The 16,584-nt window shown below is 39.7% G+C and overlaps 1 protein-coding gene across 1 annotated transcript; it reads right to left on the bottom strand.

The window, feature by feature from the left end:
* Nucleotides 1-1,331: 1,331 nt before the first annotated feature.
* Nucleotides 1,332-16,248, bottom strand: LOC109884653 (uncharacterized). The gene is made up of 10 exons (XM_020476599.2): nt 16,167-16,248; nt 11,742-11,817; nt 10,915-11,155; nt 10,272-10,567; nt 4,614-10,000; nt 4,273-4,489; nt 3,807-4,048; nt 3,314-3,583; nt 2,922-3,028; nt 1,332-2,399 (listed from the first exon to the last, which is right to left on the bottom strand). Exons 2-10 carry the CDS (start codon nt 11,805-11,807, stop codon nt 2,182-2,184), a joined length of 7,044 nt encoding a protein of 2,347 aa, XP_020332188.2. The 5' UTR covers nt 11,808-11,817; nt 16,167-16,248; the 3' UTR covers nt 1,332-2,181.
* Between the last annotated feature and the right edge of the window lie 336 nt (nt 16,249-16,584).

Genomic DNA, 16,584 nt, shown 5'->3' on the forward strand with positions numbered 1-16,584 from the left:
TCTGTGCCCAATAATGATTGTACCCTGTTTTGTGCTGCTACCATGTTGTGTTGATGCCATGTTGTGATGCTACCATGTTGTTGTCATGTTGTGCTACCTTGCTGTGTTGTCATGTGTTGGTGCCATGCTATGTTGTGGTCTTAGGTCTCTCTTGTGATTTGTGTTTTGTCCTATATATTTTTTACATTTATTAAAATTTTAATCCCAGTCCCCTAGAATAAAAACATAAACGTTATGCTAATGAGCCTCAAGCTCATTAGTATAATGCACATTAACTATTCATGAAAATCGCAAATGAAATAAAATAAATATATTGGCTCTCAAGCTTAGCCTTTTAACAACACTGTCATCTCAGATTTTCATAATATGCTTTTCAACCATAGCAAAACAAGCATTTGTGTAAGAGTATTGATAGCTAGCATAGCATTAAGCCTAGCATTCAGCAGGCAACATTTTCACAAAAACAAGAAAAGCATTCAAATAAAATCATTTACCTTTGAAGAACTTCAGATGTTTTCAATGAGGAGACTCTCAGTTAAATAGCAAAATGTTCAGTTTTTCCAAAAATATTATTTGTGTAGGAGAAATCGCTCCGTTTTGTTCATGACGTTTGGCTGAGAAAAAAATAAATAATTCAGTCATCAAAACGCGGAACTTTTTTCCAAATTAACTCCATAATATCGACAGAAACATGGCAAACGTTGTTTAGAATCAATCATCAAGGTGTTTTTCACATATCTATTCGATGATAAGTCATTCGTGGCAGTTTGGTTTCTCCTCTGAATCACATGGGAAAATACATGCAGCTGGAGATTACGCACCAATTTCGACGGAGGACACCAGGCGGACACCTGGTAAATGTAGTCTCTTATGGTCAATCTTCCAATGATATGCCTACAAATACGTCACAATGCTGCAGACACCTTGGGGAAACGACAGAAAGTGTAGGCTCGTTCCTGGCGCATTCACAGCCATATAAGGAGACATTGGAACACAGCGCCTCAAAAATCTGGCTCACTTCCTGTTTGAAGTTTCATCTTGGTTTCGCCTGTAGCATTAGTTCTGTGGCACTCACAGACAATATCTTTGCAGTTTTGGAAACGTCAGAGTGTTTTCTTTCCAATGCTGTCAATTAAATGCATAGTCGAGCATGTTTTCGTGACAAAATATCTTGTTTAAAATGGGAACGTTTTTTTATCCATAAATTAAAAGAGCGCCCCCTATATCCAAGCATTTACAAGCATTTACACCCGCAATAACATCTGCTCAACGTGTATGTGACAAATAAAATTGGATTTGAAAGACAAAATTGATCCACTCGAAGGTGCACATTGCTAGTAGTCTTGCAAATTAAATCAGTTTATTATCAATAGTTTCAAATACAGATAATATTTTTGAGAATGCAAACATTTATTCAAATGGATTAAAACACCACCTTGGATTGAGTAAATATAAAATCATCCATAATCCAATAGTAAAGAAATCAAATACATGATAAACACTGCCAATGAGACCATGATTTGACTGTGAAACCACTGATGATGAGCATAAAATACATAGTCTCGCTACTGTTATTTTATTATTGCTCCTTAATTATTTGTTATATTTCTTTATTTTTTCTTTTTTTCTTAAAACTGCATTGTTGGTTAAGGGCTTGTGGGTAAGCATTTCACTGTATTCTGCACATGCGACAAATACATTCTGATTTGATTTTAAAAGGTTATCAAGATCATTACACTAAAATGGAAAGTAGGCTATATTATTCAACACTAAGAAACTACAAACATGAAATATTATGACATCAGTAAATATTATGACATTGAGAAATGAACTTTGGCACCCAGTATAGTATACAGTACTGAATGAAACAAAATCAAAAGTCAATTTACAGTTTTACTGTAAAGAACCTATAGTTGTTTTAGCAAGCTTACATCTCATGCACCTTGCACATAAGTTACTGTATCTATTTTGAAAAGCCATAGGCTACCTTGTGGAAGCACAAACAAAAAAAGTATAGTAATTATGCAGCAGTAGAAAGGTCAGAAAGGTCAAATTGTCATTCACCTAAGGTTCAACAAGAAATGATTCACCGTATGATTATACTGAATTCATGATATTCATATGCTGAATATAAAAGTATGATTTTATCCCTTTCCTAACATGTCTCCAGTGGAGGTTGTGTTACTGGATGGCTGCAAGGATGTCGTTGTACTCTGGGGTGTCCGGGTCAATGTACTTCTTATCGGACACCCAGGACTTCAGCCTCGCCTGCTGATTCTGGTCGATGATCCCCTCTTTACTATGGTGATTCAGCATCTGATTGAAGCCAGCTTTATAGTAGAACACCGTTCCTTCAGGAGATAAATCAATGGATCCCAGGGTAAGTTTATTGGGCTTTCCTAGAATAAAAACATAAACAAATTCATATTAAAACTTTCTGTGAAAAAACTTGTGGAATAGACATCTTTGGATACATCCATAACAATGAGATAATGAGGCACGATTTCGCCTGGCATAGAATATGTGCTCACTCGTCAGGACACATTCATTATTTCGACTGGCTGAGAAACACTGCCTGTGTGTCTCGTCCCAACTCCCGACACGTTCATTACCATGGGACAGCTGGAGATTTGAATATTGAAACAACGTTGCAAATGTGGCAAATCTTCGCTGTTGAAAACTAAATGTTAGTCTAAAAGAAATGTGAGATAACGTCTAGATGCTTTTATAGTGGAGATCAAGTTTAGAAATTGCCTGGCTGGGCTGATGAGACAGTGGATTGCGCAGTCAGAGTAAATAGGCATTTTAACATCATAGATTTAGCCGGTGGTAACTTGTGGAATAGACATCGGCTGGAATGTGGTTTTAATCAATTAGCATTCAGGATTAGACCCACCCATTGTATAAAGGACAATAATCACCTGCTTTGTCTCTGAGCTGGTCGGAAGCAATAGGATGAGCCATGATGAAAGATAACTTCAGTAATTTCTCCACATCTCCGCTTGCAAGTGTATCCGCCAGCAGCATCCTATGAGTTGGAAGGCCATGCACAGTGTTGTTAGGAAATTGAGAACATTACAAATAGGGAAGCAGCATAGATAGTAATTATTCAATTCCTTAAACACCACAAGAATGGAACTTTTCACATTGTAGCTAAATTAAAGGGCTGAAAGGTCTAAGAAGAAGGGGACCAGGCAAAAACTTTGCTTAAATTATATCAAAGTTTGTTACTGTGTTTTTATTTCAGCCTCGGTTGTGTATCACAGGGAGAAAGGGAAGGGATGGATTGCACCTATATTAATAGATAATTCACCTGCAGATGACAGATGTCTTACTCCTTCCAGTGGTTAGAGCATTCCTGTGATGCTGTTTGAGAACCCGCATTGTGAGCAGGTTCCCTCCATTTTGATCTGATTCAATGCTGTTTATCATATCATAAAGCTTCGGATTCTTCTGTTGAAGATTTTTCATCTGAGATTTTTGGTCTCTGGCCAGCTTCAGGGAATTCTTTGGTGGGATATGGTCTGCCTCCACAATGCCTCTTTCCCCCATGTTGTCAGAAAAAGGTTTGGTGTTTTTGACGCTGATGAGGGAATAGAAGAGAAAGGGTTGTACTATGGAAGTACAATTCAAGAAAACACATCTAATTTACACAATTTGTATGTCAATGCTTTATGAATTATTATATACATTTCTGGTCTTAATAATATATTCAAGTGTAAAAACAATGCAGGGTTATTATAATAACATTGGTAGATTTGAACAATGCCCATATATAAATTTAAACAATTATTTTGCTAAAATACCTTTTGTTAGGACCAACTAATCCAAGGTGGTACGTAAAGGCTATGTCATACTCATTTATCCCTGAGGAACTATAAGGACAATTCTTCATGGGCCTGATATCATGTTCATATTCCCCATCATTCGTCCGTTTTCTATTCCTGGCCCCTCCAACTATAGCATATTTTCCATGATTTTTCTCGAGTGCATCATAGGCCTTCTGGGTTTGAACCATTTCACTATAAGCCTGAAGGCTCCCTTTAATCTATGGGAAGACATAACAGGTATCAATAACTCCAATTACTCCACAACCAAGGTTAAAGATGCAATATGTTATATTCATTTATGTTATTCATACAGTTGGTATCTACCAACCATCTTAATTTCCTGTGTTCTTTCGTTGGATTTGATGAAAATGACATATTTCAGAAAGTTACTTAGTTTAAGATTTATTTAAACTATACATAGACATGAGTAGGCGTACAGTACCTGGTCTTTAACATTGTTTCGTAGATTCACAGCTTGACTCGTGATCTCATCCTCAGACCTGTTAGATGTTGCCTGTGCTAGGGCATGGTACAGGCAGTTCTTGTTCTCTGAGCGCACAGGGATTACTTTGCCATCTTGGATGATGTCAAAGTGACCACTGTATGGACTTTCCACTCCTTGGATTCTGTCTTTTGCTTTAGAGAGTATTCCTTTCTCACTGAAAGAGCAGAAATAAAGAGCACCATTGGTTCTCATTAATGTAGTTCTCATGGAGAGATCCTAATTTTGGGAGATTTGCAGTATTGTTGATGAAGGTCTACCAAACAGTTTAGGACATATACCTGTGTGTTTTCTCAGGCTCTTTGGTCAGCCGTAGAGTGATTTGGCCGGCTGAGCTGTTCGTTCCCGGGTAGGACTCCTCTGAGAGCGTTTTCCCATCTTGATCCACCACTTTCAACTGGATGCCTTTACCATGGAGCAGGTCACTGTTTGTGAGGACATAAATGTCCAGGGCCGAGGCTGGTCGATTAACATCACCAATCTTCTCTGCATAGTCCAGAAGTTCTTTTGTTTCAGTCTCTGACAGAGCTTTCCCAGTCTTCTGACTGGCTGACTTCATATCATGTTTATGCTGCCGGTCCTGGAAAAAGGCCTCAGTTTTGTGTCTGCCAAGTACATTATCAACAACCTTTCCAGTAACTCCATTGAGCTTCTTCTTGAATGTTCCCGTCACAAAAGAGGACATATGACCAGCACAAGCATCTATGAACGCTTCAGAGACACTTTCCGAAATGGAGCTTAGGAGCTCATCCTTTAGGCGAATCACATCTGGTAAATCATGTCTGCCATCTTGATCATACTGCTCCACATATCTTTGCTGCTCTTCAAGTTCTTTTTTTAATTCGAGGACAAATATGTCATTGATAACATGTTCTGTAGGAATAGACCGAATCATTTGGACCAAGATTGTGGTGTGTTTAGCTATTTCTACACTTATTTCGACTCCTTTTGCAATCAAATGTGTTCCACTTTTTTCCACAAGGTCAGTTGCATTATTGCACACCTCAGAGAGTCTGCTGATAACATCACTGACTTGGGATGTGGTGGCATCAGTCATGAGGCCAGGAATAAGTTCTTTTGTCATAACTTGAACTAAATCTTTTGTTTGTTGTTCAAGCTTTGAGTCAATCTTGTAGTTGCTGCGGTTCTGCAAAGCTCCTTTAGGTACTGCAGAGCTAATGTATTCAGTGAGACTAAGATCTAGTTCGGCATTCTTTTTGACTGTTGAATTGACCATGTCTTTGAAAGCTTTTTCTAAAATTGCTTTAAAGATGGCCCCAATTCCAGCATCAATGACATAGTTCATTACTTTGATTACACCCTGCTTCCCTATCTCCTGAAGTGCGTACTTGGTTGCGTGTTTTAGAGCCATCTTCATGTTTGTAGGGGATGCCAGTTTCTTTGTTGCAGTCTTAATTGCATACTTTGCTGCTTTCTGTGTGGACTTGAAAACATGTTTTCCTGTGCCAATGATTTCCTTTGCAACAGATGAGAGTTTCAAAGTACCATTGAGGACTTTATATGCTGTCATGACAACTTTTTTAATGGCGTTGAACCCTGCGGAGAGCAGAGACATCCCAATGCTGATGCTTTTGGAGATGGCCCATTGTGCCCAATCGAATGTGCCTGATATCATGCCAGATATCCCTTCAATCATGTCAGAGACTCCTTCAGAGATGATACTTAAGCCAATCTGGGTTGCAGAGCCAAATGACAGGGCACAAACCAGAATTCCAATGATGACCTGACACATACCGATGAAGAAACAGATCAAAGCGTCAAAGCTGAACTCTGGCTTCTTTTTCACCTCAAACACAATGCTCAGGCCATTGTCATACAAGGCCGTGAGTTCATTTCCTGTGATGTAGTCTTGATTTTCTGAGAGGCTGTACACTGAGGATACCTCTGTTATGGCTGTGCCTTCACCCTCAAGCTCTTTAAGTTTTTTTACTGCAAGGTCAATGTTACGTATCCAAGCTTTGTGAATGCTCATCCTGGAATCTATTTGCTTTAGAAAGTTGCATTCTCCGTCATGATGTGGTTCAAAGTTGCCTCTTGTGGCAATCTGAAAAGAAACCATGGTATTTGTGGTTTCTGACAAGTAAACATCCACAGATGTTTTTGCCCTTTCCAGTAATTTCGATGCCTCTGTTTTGTAGCCATCTTTGCCCATGTTGATGGTGATGAAAGCTTGGTTGTACATTGCCACGGCACTGTAAAAAGGGTCACATTCTTCAACATCTTTCCAGTAGGACTTTGCTTCATAGTCACACTTACTTTTGTTGCGGAGGTGCAAGTCTGTTCTGCCGGTAGCCTGCTTAATGTGGTCATAGAAGTTTTGACTTTTTCCATTCAGCAGCATGTTGCCCCTATTTGTGATATGCTCAAGAAGGTCTGCTTTAAGAACACTGATATCTTCGTGCTGACGGATGTGCTCCTCGTGAAGGGTAAGCCACAATGACCATGTTTCTTTCAAAGCATTGAGTGCAGGCTGGTAATCAAACTTAGGTCCTTTTCCTTTAAAACACTCAGGGACCTCATTCGGCCCCATTCCTGACAGGTCATCTCTCTCCTGTTTTGTGAAGTTGCCATGAAACTTGTCAAGAAATTCACAAAACGTGCCAAACAGGTCCTCTTTAATTTTTATTTCGAGAAGCTCATCTGTCTCCATATCTTTGATGCGTTGGACTTCGTACTCCTCTCTCAATTGTCTCATGATCTCCACAGGCTGGCCCTGGTATGCTGGGGCAAGGTTATCCCCACAGAGGATCATCTGGGCCATGCCCGGGTTTCCCTTCCGACCAGTTCTTCCAAACACCTGTTTCTCCACTCTGCGACTCCCAGGGTAATGTGTCAGGAGGACGAAGAGGCCACCACGTATGTTGACATCCTGATCAACCTTGATATCAGTTCCACGACCTCCTAGATTTGTGGCTATGATTACATGTCCCCCTCTGAATTTGGTTCTCTCAATGTTGTGTTTCTCACTGATTGTGTATAATGTGATGGGGGGATGTGGATTCTCGCCCTCTATTTTCTTCAGAAGCTCGTTTGCGGTCTTGACATCTTCACATACGACCAAGACAACCTGACCACTTTCTGCCACCCTCATTGCTGTCTTACAGAGGATCTCCATCCACTGGGCTTGCCCACTGACCTGAATTGCTGGAAGCTCAACAACCTTCTTATGGCGATGAGCTGGTATTATGTAGCTGTCTGTTTCGTAATGCCTTGCAAGGAAATCTTTGTCGGCATCTCCCCCTAATGTCCCAGACACACCAAATATCCCATTCCCTTTCAGGTACTTTTGAAAGTAATGGAAGTTTGAAAGGTAATTAGTCACATTGGACAAAGGAGTGGTTGCCAGCTGGTGTTTCATCTCCAGAAACTGCTGCAGGCCGTCCCCCCAGCGTTTGTTCTTCTCCAACACTCCACTGGCCTGGAAGTCCACTGGGATGATAGCATGGTAGAGATGCTTGTCTCCGACAGCTTCCAAGGTCTGATCAATCATGTACTCTCTGCCTTGTGTCATCATGATGGCTTTCAGGGCGTTTTCCACAAAGACTGGTAACTGATTCTCAAGGTACTTCTCAAGGAAAGAGGGGATCACAAGAAACTCTGAGTTTGACTGAGAGCTGCCAGAATATTTGATTTTAGACTTCAGCTCAGAGACTGTTGCCTTAATGAGTTTGTCTTCGGGTATGATCTCGCTGGCTCGTCCATTCTCGAGGAGAAGCATTTTGATTTCCAGGATATCAGGGTTGTTGTGCAACTTTTTCTCCTCAACCAGCACGGCTTTATTGTTTGTCACAGAGTAACAGTCAATGGCCACATCGTTCTCCAGTGCTTTCTCCATTATGGTGAGCAGATCACACTGTTGAGTAATTCCAACTTTGGCCAAGAATGTATCAACAGTTCTCCTGTTCTCCGTTGTATCGTCTTTCTCTGTGTTCTCTAGAGCATGCATGAACATATCAAAATCTTCATCTGAATAGATACCCAACTCCACTCCGGCTTCCAAAATGTGAAATTCAGAGAATTCTTTAGATGTCGCTGGACCGATAACAGCTAACTTTGCAGCCTTGTGAAAATGCTGGATTCCAGTTGCCCACTCAATCTCTCCAGTATCTTCCATCTCAATTGGCTGACACATAGATACCATGGCCCATATGCTAGCAAGGACTTGTCCGAGGTGCCTGAGGCCACTTGCCTCGTGGGATAGAAACGTCACCTGAACTCCATTGTCCAAGGTCATGTAGTCCACTTCATCCACAATCACCATGTCGAACCTCCTCTCCCCACGTGTGGAGTCCTTCTCGAATTCCTGCCTCAATGCGTCTGCTGCAAAGCTGGCAACGGTTCCGTAAACTAATTGTTTCCTGTAAGCCTCCTGTAGCATACTATCCCTGCTTTCAGGGGAGCTTCCCTGTATCTGTGGTGGTGGCACAACAGAGGATGTGACACCAAACATGTCATACAGTTTCTTCCACTCCTCTTGGTCTCGGCGAGCAAGGACTGCAGAACTGGTCACAACGTCAACCTTAGTGCCACGGATGGCCTGGATGGTGGCAAACATAGCCAAGATGCAAGATTTTCCTTCACCTGTGCCGATTTCCAGAAGGATACCTTTTTTCCCTGTTAACTTTGGTAGAAGGAGCATGAGCAGTGATGCCAACTGAGTGAGTCGGGGAAAGTAGCCTTCTATTTTCACAGCAGTGAGCAGTGATTCCAGCGGAGTGATGCTAGGAAAGTAGCCTTCTATGTTCTTACCGTTTTGAGTGTAAATGGTTGAGCAGTCTTGCACAGCAATAGACATCCTTATTAGGACCTCCTTGAGAACAGCAAGGTCAGGGTTAGTAAAATCCAGTGACTTGATCATCTGCTTTGCTTCCTCTATCTTTACCTGATCCAAGTCCTCCTTTGCATGTTTTGGAAGTTCCTCTGTCATATATCCTAGAATTTCCTTCATTATGGACAATATTTTCTCTGGGTACTTTTCATTTTGCATTTCATTCACAATGGTGTCGGCATCCTTGTCCCCTTCTGCCTCAGCATACCATTGTAGAGAGTTGACAGGGTCTTTATCTTTCAGGGCAGAGAGAGTAGAGAGAAGATCCAGCTTGTTTGTCCTCACAGTATGAAGGATTGAGGTTGCTAACTCTTGGTTTATGCCTGAAACACCTCGCAAAAAGAGCACAATTTCTGAAGGTGTCCAGATCATGTTGAAGAGAATTTGACTAAGGAGCCCCTTGTTTTTCTCTGACACCTCTGTGAACACATCAAGAATGCTCAGAACAAGTTGTTGAGCCACTGTGGGATTTGTGCTGTACAGCTGTTCAAGAAGACGGATGAGAAAGTCATACTTCTGGTCCCAGTCAAGTAGTTGGTCCTCTTTACTGTCTGTGTCCGAGTCGTTGGTCAATGTTAGCTCTGTCACAGCCGTGAGGATGCTAAACTGCTCAGTGAGCGATTGCTCTCCTTGGCTGATAGCACGATCTATGGTCAACTGACACCAGATTGACAGTTGAGGCTCTCCAAAGTATTTAAGGGTTAGTTCATTCTGAAGATTTTTCATTCGGTTTTCAAGTTTGTCCTCCTGCATGCCTTTGTCTTCAGTGATCTCGTATTTCTTCAGAAGATCTTCAAACTTATTTTTCAAGTCCCCTGGCTAGAATGAAATGGTCCCAAAACAAAAAAGTGCAAAGAAAAGGAATATTTTAGTACAGATGCACTAAAAGATGTATGTGTCATACTATAAACACTTTTTCTATTAGTGGTGTTTCCATGTAAATTGGCAACTGTATGTAAATATGAAAAAACTGTATTTTCAGAAATATATCATATGTTTATCATTAAGTTAACACAACATTTATGTGAAACACAAAATCATTCATGCGAAATAAAACCCATTCTACAACCCTTTATTTAATATTTCTTACCTCATCCCTTCTGATTGCTGCAGCGTCATCTTCTATCATCTGGTGTAGTACCTGTGTATGCTGGTGATGGCGCTGTTGTCCTTTTAGTCTCAGCTTCTGTCTCAGCTTTTCTCGTCCCTTTGACATCTTCTTACCCGAAAGTTCGCTCTCCCTTTCGATTTCTTGCTGGATCACCCTCTCCCTCTCCAGTTGTTCCTGGCGCCTCCTCTCCTCCTGCTGTCGTCTTCGTTGCTCCTCCTGTCTTCGCCGCTCCATCTCCTCCTGCTGCTGATGGATACGGTCTTCCTCTTGCTTCCCTGATGGATGAATACAAATGACACCATATTCCCTATGTAATGCACAGCGTTTGGCCAGAGACCATGTGTACAAATAAGGTGGAATTTGAGACGTAGTAGCCAACAGCCAATGTTGTTCAAACAAAATATGGATCAATAAGAAATATAGCAGCCCTGAGCCAATACTGCTATTTGCTGAACCAATACTATATTATTTGTATACTGTTAGGAATAGTCTTTACATTAATTGGCTCAGTTGCAAATACTAGTTGCTGATATACGATGTATTGAGGGTATATGGTTTATTTCCAAAACGAACATTTTGAACATGATAATGTAGCTCAGCAGATTTGTAAGAATTTACTTACCATAGTTTGGACATGTCGGACTATTATACTCTGTGTCGCACAACAGCTGAATGAGTGAACGGCCACTGGTTTCTATAATAGTGAATGTTTGACTTCCATCGTGCTTGTGACTGTTGAACTCATATGAGAAGGAATTGTTACTGTGATTGTCATATCTTAACTTTAGGTAGCAATGGATCCACCTAGTGGTGAGTTTTCTTTGTACACTACCCATGCCATGCAACGTGCCACTGCCACCTCCCTGGAAAACAGAAAATCATTACCAGATATACATTTTAAATTCATAAATGTGTAAAGATTCATCTTCAGCGATCCAACTTAATGCTCAACAATTTTCGAGATTGAACTCAAAATAAAATGTCCAGGTCTGATATTACACTGGTTTTCATTTTGACACAGGGACAATATTGATAAGCGCTCTGGCTTTTACTGCCAACAGCCACTTTCAGGTAGTCCACAATACTTAAAGGTAGTCTATACTCAGCAAAATGGCATTATCATACACAATGGGCGGACTTTATTCATTTTAACAACATCAACAGAATTCAACTCTAACAACACTGCCATTATTAGTTCAGCTCTTCATAATGTTTACCTTCCTTTGTGGCATGCCAGCATTGGGAAGAGACAATAATCTAGGTTTATAGATATCATGATTAGGTATTTCACAGAGCACCTTACACTCAGCAAAATTACATTACTGCCGTTATCAATTGCCTTGCCATATTTAAATTCTATTGATTTTGTTTCCCGTTAGCAACAGAAGTGTCACAACATTACATTACATTTTTTAACTATCATGATTTTACAGTGACTCAGATACTTACGTCTCCGACAAGTTCGTAGTGCCAAGTGTAAGGGGTTTGGTTCCTTATAGACACAGAGGCCCCCATTTTTCAGAATCTGTTGGGTAAAAAACAGCCTTACACCAGTCTTACACCGAATAATTTCAAATGTAATGTGTTAATTTATCTGCTGGACCTTTTCTCAAGTTATCATACTAGCAGAGAATGAGGTAACACTTTAAAATACACCATGCAGACCTATTGCTATTCCTACTTATTCATTGTTTATTCATTCTTATTAATACAAGTTGTATTTATTTATTCATAATTTACAGTGGTTATCGACGGGATTATTTTGAAAAGTACAACAATTCTCTTATAGGAAACATGAACTATCAAATTTGTGTAGCTCCCCGCAGTCTCCGCAAGCATCACTTTTGGGGCATAAACATGTCAAACAAAAAGTAGCAATAAATGTTTTCTTGAAAATGCTGTTTTTAGATAACTATGATGTGTAATAATGATATACAGTATATCTAATAGCATGACATTTAATATTGTTAATAGTTGTTAACATTTGAACAAAAATGAGAAGTATGTGTATTGGCCTACTTGATAACTTGTGGTGAAGTCAGCATTAGTGGGACATCAGGTGTCGTGGGACATTTGTGTTTGAGGGTGCTGTACTATAGTAACTTTGCAAACCAATCACAACACATGTTATTGGGTTGGTTCTGCTTGTGTCCTGTGCATAAAACATTTCTGGTGTCAGCGTTACATCACTTTAGCTTGTGTGGTCAGGTTTCTTAGATCAGGTGACCCGTTGAAAACAAAAAAACCTGCCATACTATGATACCTTGCGCTAGAATGATAAGTTTGTCATTCTGTCAATTATTATCATTGAACAATCTATCTTTTGGTGTTAAAATGAATAGTGATTTGAAACATAATAACCAGTCATGTAAACAGCTTTTATATTTGATAAAAATGAGATTTATATTACTGTCCCACTTCCCGTGAATGGAGTTTGAGTAGTGGAACAGGTACCTTTTTTAACTATGCACAAAATAAACCTTTAATAATTTAAAATGTAAATTCTTTCATTAGATATTCTAAAGTACATTGGAATATGTTGTTGTAGTTGTTCATAATATCTCCAAATCTAGTCTAACAGCTAAATAGGCCTAGCACATAAACCGCATAGGATGAGTGGAAGGAATTAAAGGGAAATAAAAAGGGGAGGGAAAGAAAGGAAGGACTGGTTGTCACGACTCCTACCGAAGGTGGCTCCCCTTCCCGTTCGGGTGGTGCTCAGCGGTCATCGTCACCGCCCTACTAGCTGCCACTGATCTTTTCCTCCCCCTCCTTGTCTGTTTATTAGGTACACTTGTTGTTAATTAGGTTTATTAGTTGGGCTTCATTAGCCAGCCGGCCCGCCTGCTGGGTGTGCGGGATTGTTTTATGTGTACATGCCTGTAAATCACGGTTGTTTGTGTACATGAGTTGTTTTTGGGACTGTTTAGTTCCCCTGTATTTTGGGGCATTTGTTTTGAGTGGCGTCTGTTTTCACCTGGTTGGTGAATAAAGAAGTAGCGCTACTCTGAACTCTCTGTCTACTGCTTCTGACTCCTTCCTCAACTACACCCCGGGCATTACAATGGGGAAATGTATTTGCACCATAATAATTCGATATTAGGCTAAATTGATTATTGCAGTAGGCAGATTATGCAATAGTCATGTCGGCCTAAACACCTTACTCTGTTTATCTTAATCAGGGTAAGGTCAAAATCAAGTAAGCTTTAATTAAACACCTGGTTTTCTGAGTAATCTTTCGCATTTTTAGGACATGTAAACTAGTGATGCGTGGGTTGCCTCATAACCTGTAGATGAGTTTAAGGTAATTAAATATTGTGTGGATGAAGGGTGGGTGCGTGACGGGCAGGGTTGGATAAGGACAAAACAATAGGCTACCTAAAAAAATCCATAAATGTATAATTCTTGTACAATTTATTTATAGGCACAATACCCCACAATACCCCATAATAACAAAGCAAAAACAGGTTTTTAGAAATGTGTTTTCACTTTGTCATTTTGTGTGTGTGTGTGTGTGTGTGTGTGTGTGTGTGTGTGTGTGTGTGTGTGTGTGTGTGTGTGTGTGTGTGTGTGTGTGTGTGTGTGTGTGTGTGTGTGTGTGTGTGTGTGTGTGTAGATTGCTGAAGATTTTTTTTTAATCAATTTTAGAATAAGGCTGTAATTTAACAAAATGTAGAAAAGGTCAAGGGGTCTGGATACTTTCCAAATGTACATGTTACAAATTGGAAAAATATAGGCTACATATTATGAATTTGAAAAACATTCAATATGTTACGAATTTGCAAAACTTATCAGGGTCAGAGTTAGGTGTAGGGTTAGTTAAAAGGGTTAAGGGAAGAGTTAGCTAACATGCTCAGTAGTTGCAAAGTAGCTAAAAAGTAGTAAGTAGGCTCATTGAAAAGTTGCATATTAGCTAAAATGCTCAAGTTGTTCAGGATGAAATTCGAACTTGCAATCATTGGGTTGCACGACAACTTTTGTTTTTACCTTAAGTAAAACCATCTGTCTTATGTAACCAGACCAAACATAACATATCACACTATTATCAGTGTCCTGGATATACATTGGCTATATTAGTCTAGTCTATGAGACCAGGTTGCTTGTAGAGGTGCTATCTTTATCAGCATCATACAAACTGATAGTATTTCAACCACATTAAATTAGCCTCCAAGTCGAACTGAAATATTATCAGAACCATGTTGACTCGTTTCTATTTCCATAAAACCGGTCAAACTGATACCTTTTATAGATTGCATTTTATCCCGGTCCCTAAACGTCTTTGATCCGCGAAAGTATCAGCAATAACAGAGAACTATACCGATAGACTAGATTGAAGCATTCATTCCATCGATTTGTGACATTATTCTGGTGAGCAAGGGTTTATTTAGTCTTCTAGGGCAACACATATTGACAAAAGAGAAGCTGCATGTATCTAATTATAGACAAGTTAACTAACAAATAGTCTACCAAAATGTCGGAAATTATAGAGAAAAACATCTAAATCAGACATAGAATCGTTCTGCCATCTCTGTCTATAGCCTACAGGCATTTTCTGTATTAGTGGGTTAGGGTCGAGCCTCAGATTGTCACTTTATCACATATAGCCAGGCGGTTGCGGATGTGTTATTATTAATTGCGGACGTGTACAGTTTGCTCACCTGCGCACCACCAATGTAAGCACCTTATGCAGCGTTCCAGTGGTGTGTTTAATCTGCGCTAGCACCAGCCGAGCATGCCTCGGTGGGCAGTGTTGAAGAGTGAAGAGTTCGGAACAACTGAAGTAGTTTTCACATGCAAACTTTATATGTCCGAATTCAGAATCAAATATGCTTCCCAAAAATAACATGTTTTCGGTGGTAGAACGTTTATTTTGATTGGTAATTTCGGCTGTTATCTGAGAGCCATCAGTTTACCTTATTTCAAATGTGTCCATGTAAATCTTTCTTCTTGCAATGCATGTAAACCTTTTAACCAAACTACTATATTAATAATCTGACTATCCACAATAATTGCATTATTGTGTGCATGTAACTGAAGCCTACTCACTGACATGTACACTGAACAAAAATATAAATGCAACATGCCACAATTTCAAAAAGTACAGTTCAGGATATCAGTCAATTGAAATCATTTCACGAGGCCCTAATCTATGGATTTCACATGACTAGGAATACAGAGTATGCAGGCCCTGGAAGAACTGGGACATTTTCAGCTTCCAGGAATTGTGTACCCAGACCTTGGAATGTCCCCAAATACATTTCCCAATAGTATGGAGATGGTTTAGTACAAGGTCATTGACACAAAATGGTAAAAACAGAGTGTGTTATCTACAACCGTCAACAAAGTTACAAGTGCCAGGTGAAGTGGGACACTAATGTATTTCTTATGAGTTAATAGTGTCCCACTTCATCAACTTAATTAAGTGTCCCACTACAACTTAAAGCCACGCTTTAGCAAAAGTATGGGTCTGATGTTGTTTTAGTGGTTGTACATAATACATGATCAACTTGTTTCATCATAAAAATGCCCAAATGCCCCTTTTTTGAAACTGCATTGTTGGTTAGGGTCTCGTAAGTAAGCATTTCCCTGTGAGATCTACCTGTTGTATTCTGTGCATGTGACTAATAACATTTGATTTGAGATAAGACCTTAATTAATGAAATGAACATAACTTCAGTAGGGGTAGACTGATTTTGATTATGTACATAATCATCTACCAAAAAGTGTCCCACTCATGCATATATCACCCTACCCATAAATAGCCCATGGAAAACAATCCCGTTTCATCCAGTTAGTTTTCAACATAAATCAAAGCCTAAAAAATGAGTTGAACTATGTAGAATAGTCTACACAGTGAACAAGATTTGAACTAACCTTTTCCTCTGCCTTCCCTCTTCTCTGTGTTCAGTCAGCGCTCTGAGAAGGTGAAAATAAGGACTAAAAACACCTCTAACACAGTGAACTTTGAGACACTGCACAGCTTCTTATGTACTTTTCTCTGAAGCTGATATTGACCTGACACAGCCAATAGCCACAGTGGTTTCACTTTCACATTTCAAAGACCAGCCTCCTTGTTTTACTTTACCCATATACTTGAAGAGGAGAGATTACTGTATTTTTTACAGCTGTTTATACCCTCTTGCTCTCACCCTACAGTATATGCGTTTTAAGGAGAACGAGGTTGTAAAAGATAATGTAAACATACATTTTGGTCAATTGAGACATTCCAACATGGCACGAAAGAAAGAATAAGAAATTGTGATAAGTTTGTTGTAATCAATATAACGTTTAA

The sequence above is a fragment of the Oncorhynchus kisutch genome, unplaced genomic scaffold, assembly GCF_002021735.2.
Source record: "Oncorhynchus kisutch isolate 150728-3 unplaced genomic scaffold, Okis_V2 scaffold3980, whole genome shotgun sequence".
NCBI lineage: Eukaryota > Metazoa > Chordata > Actinopteri > Salmoniformes > Salmonidae > Oncorhynchus > Oncorhynchus kisutch.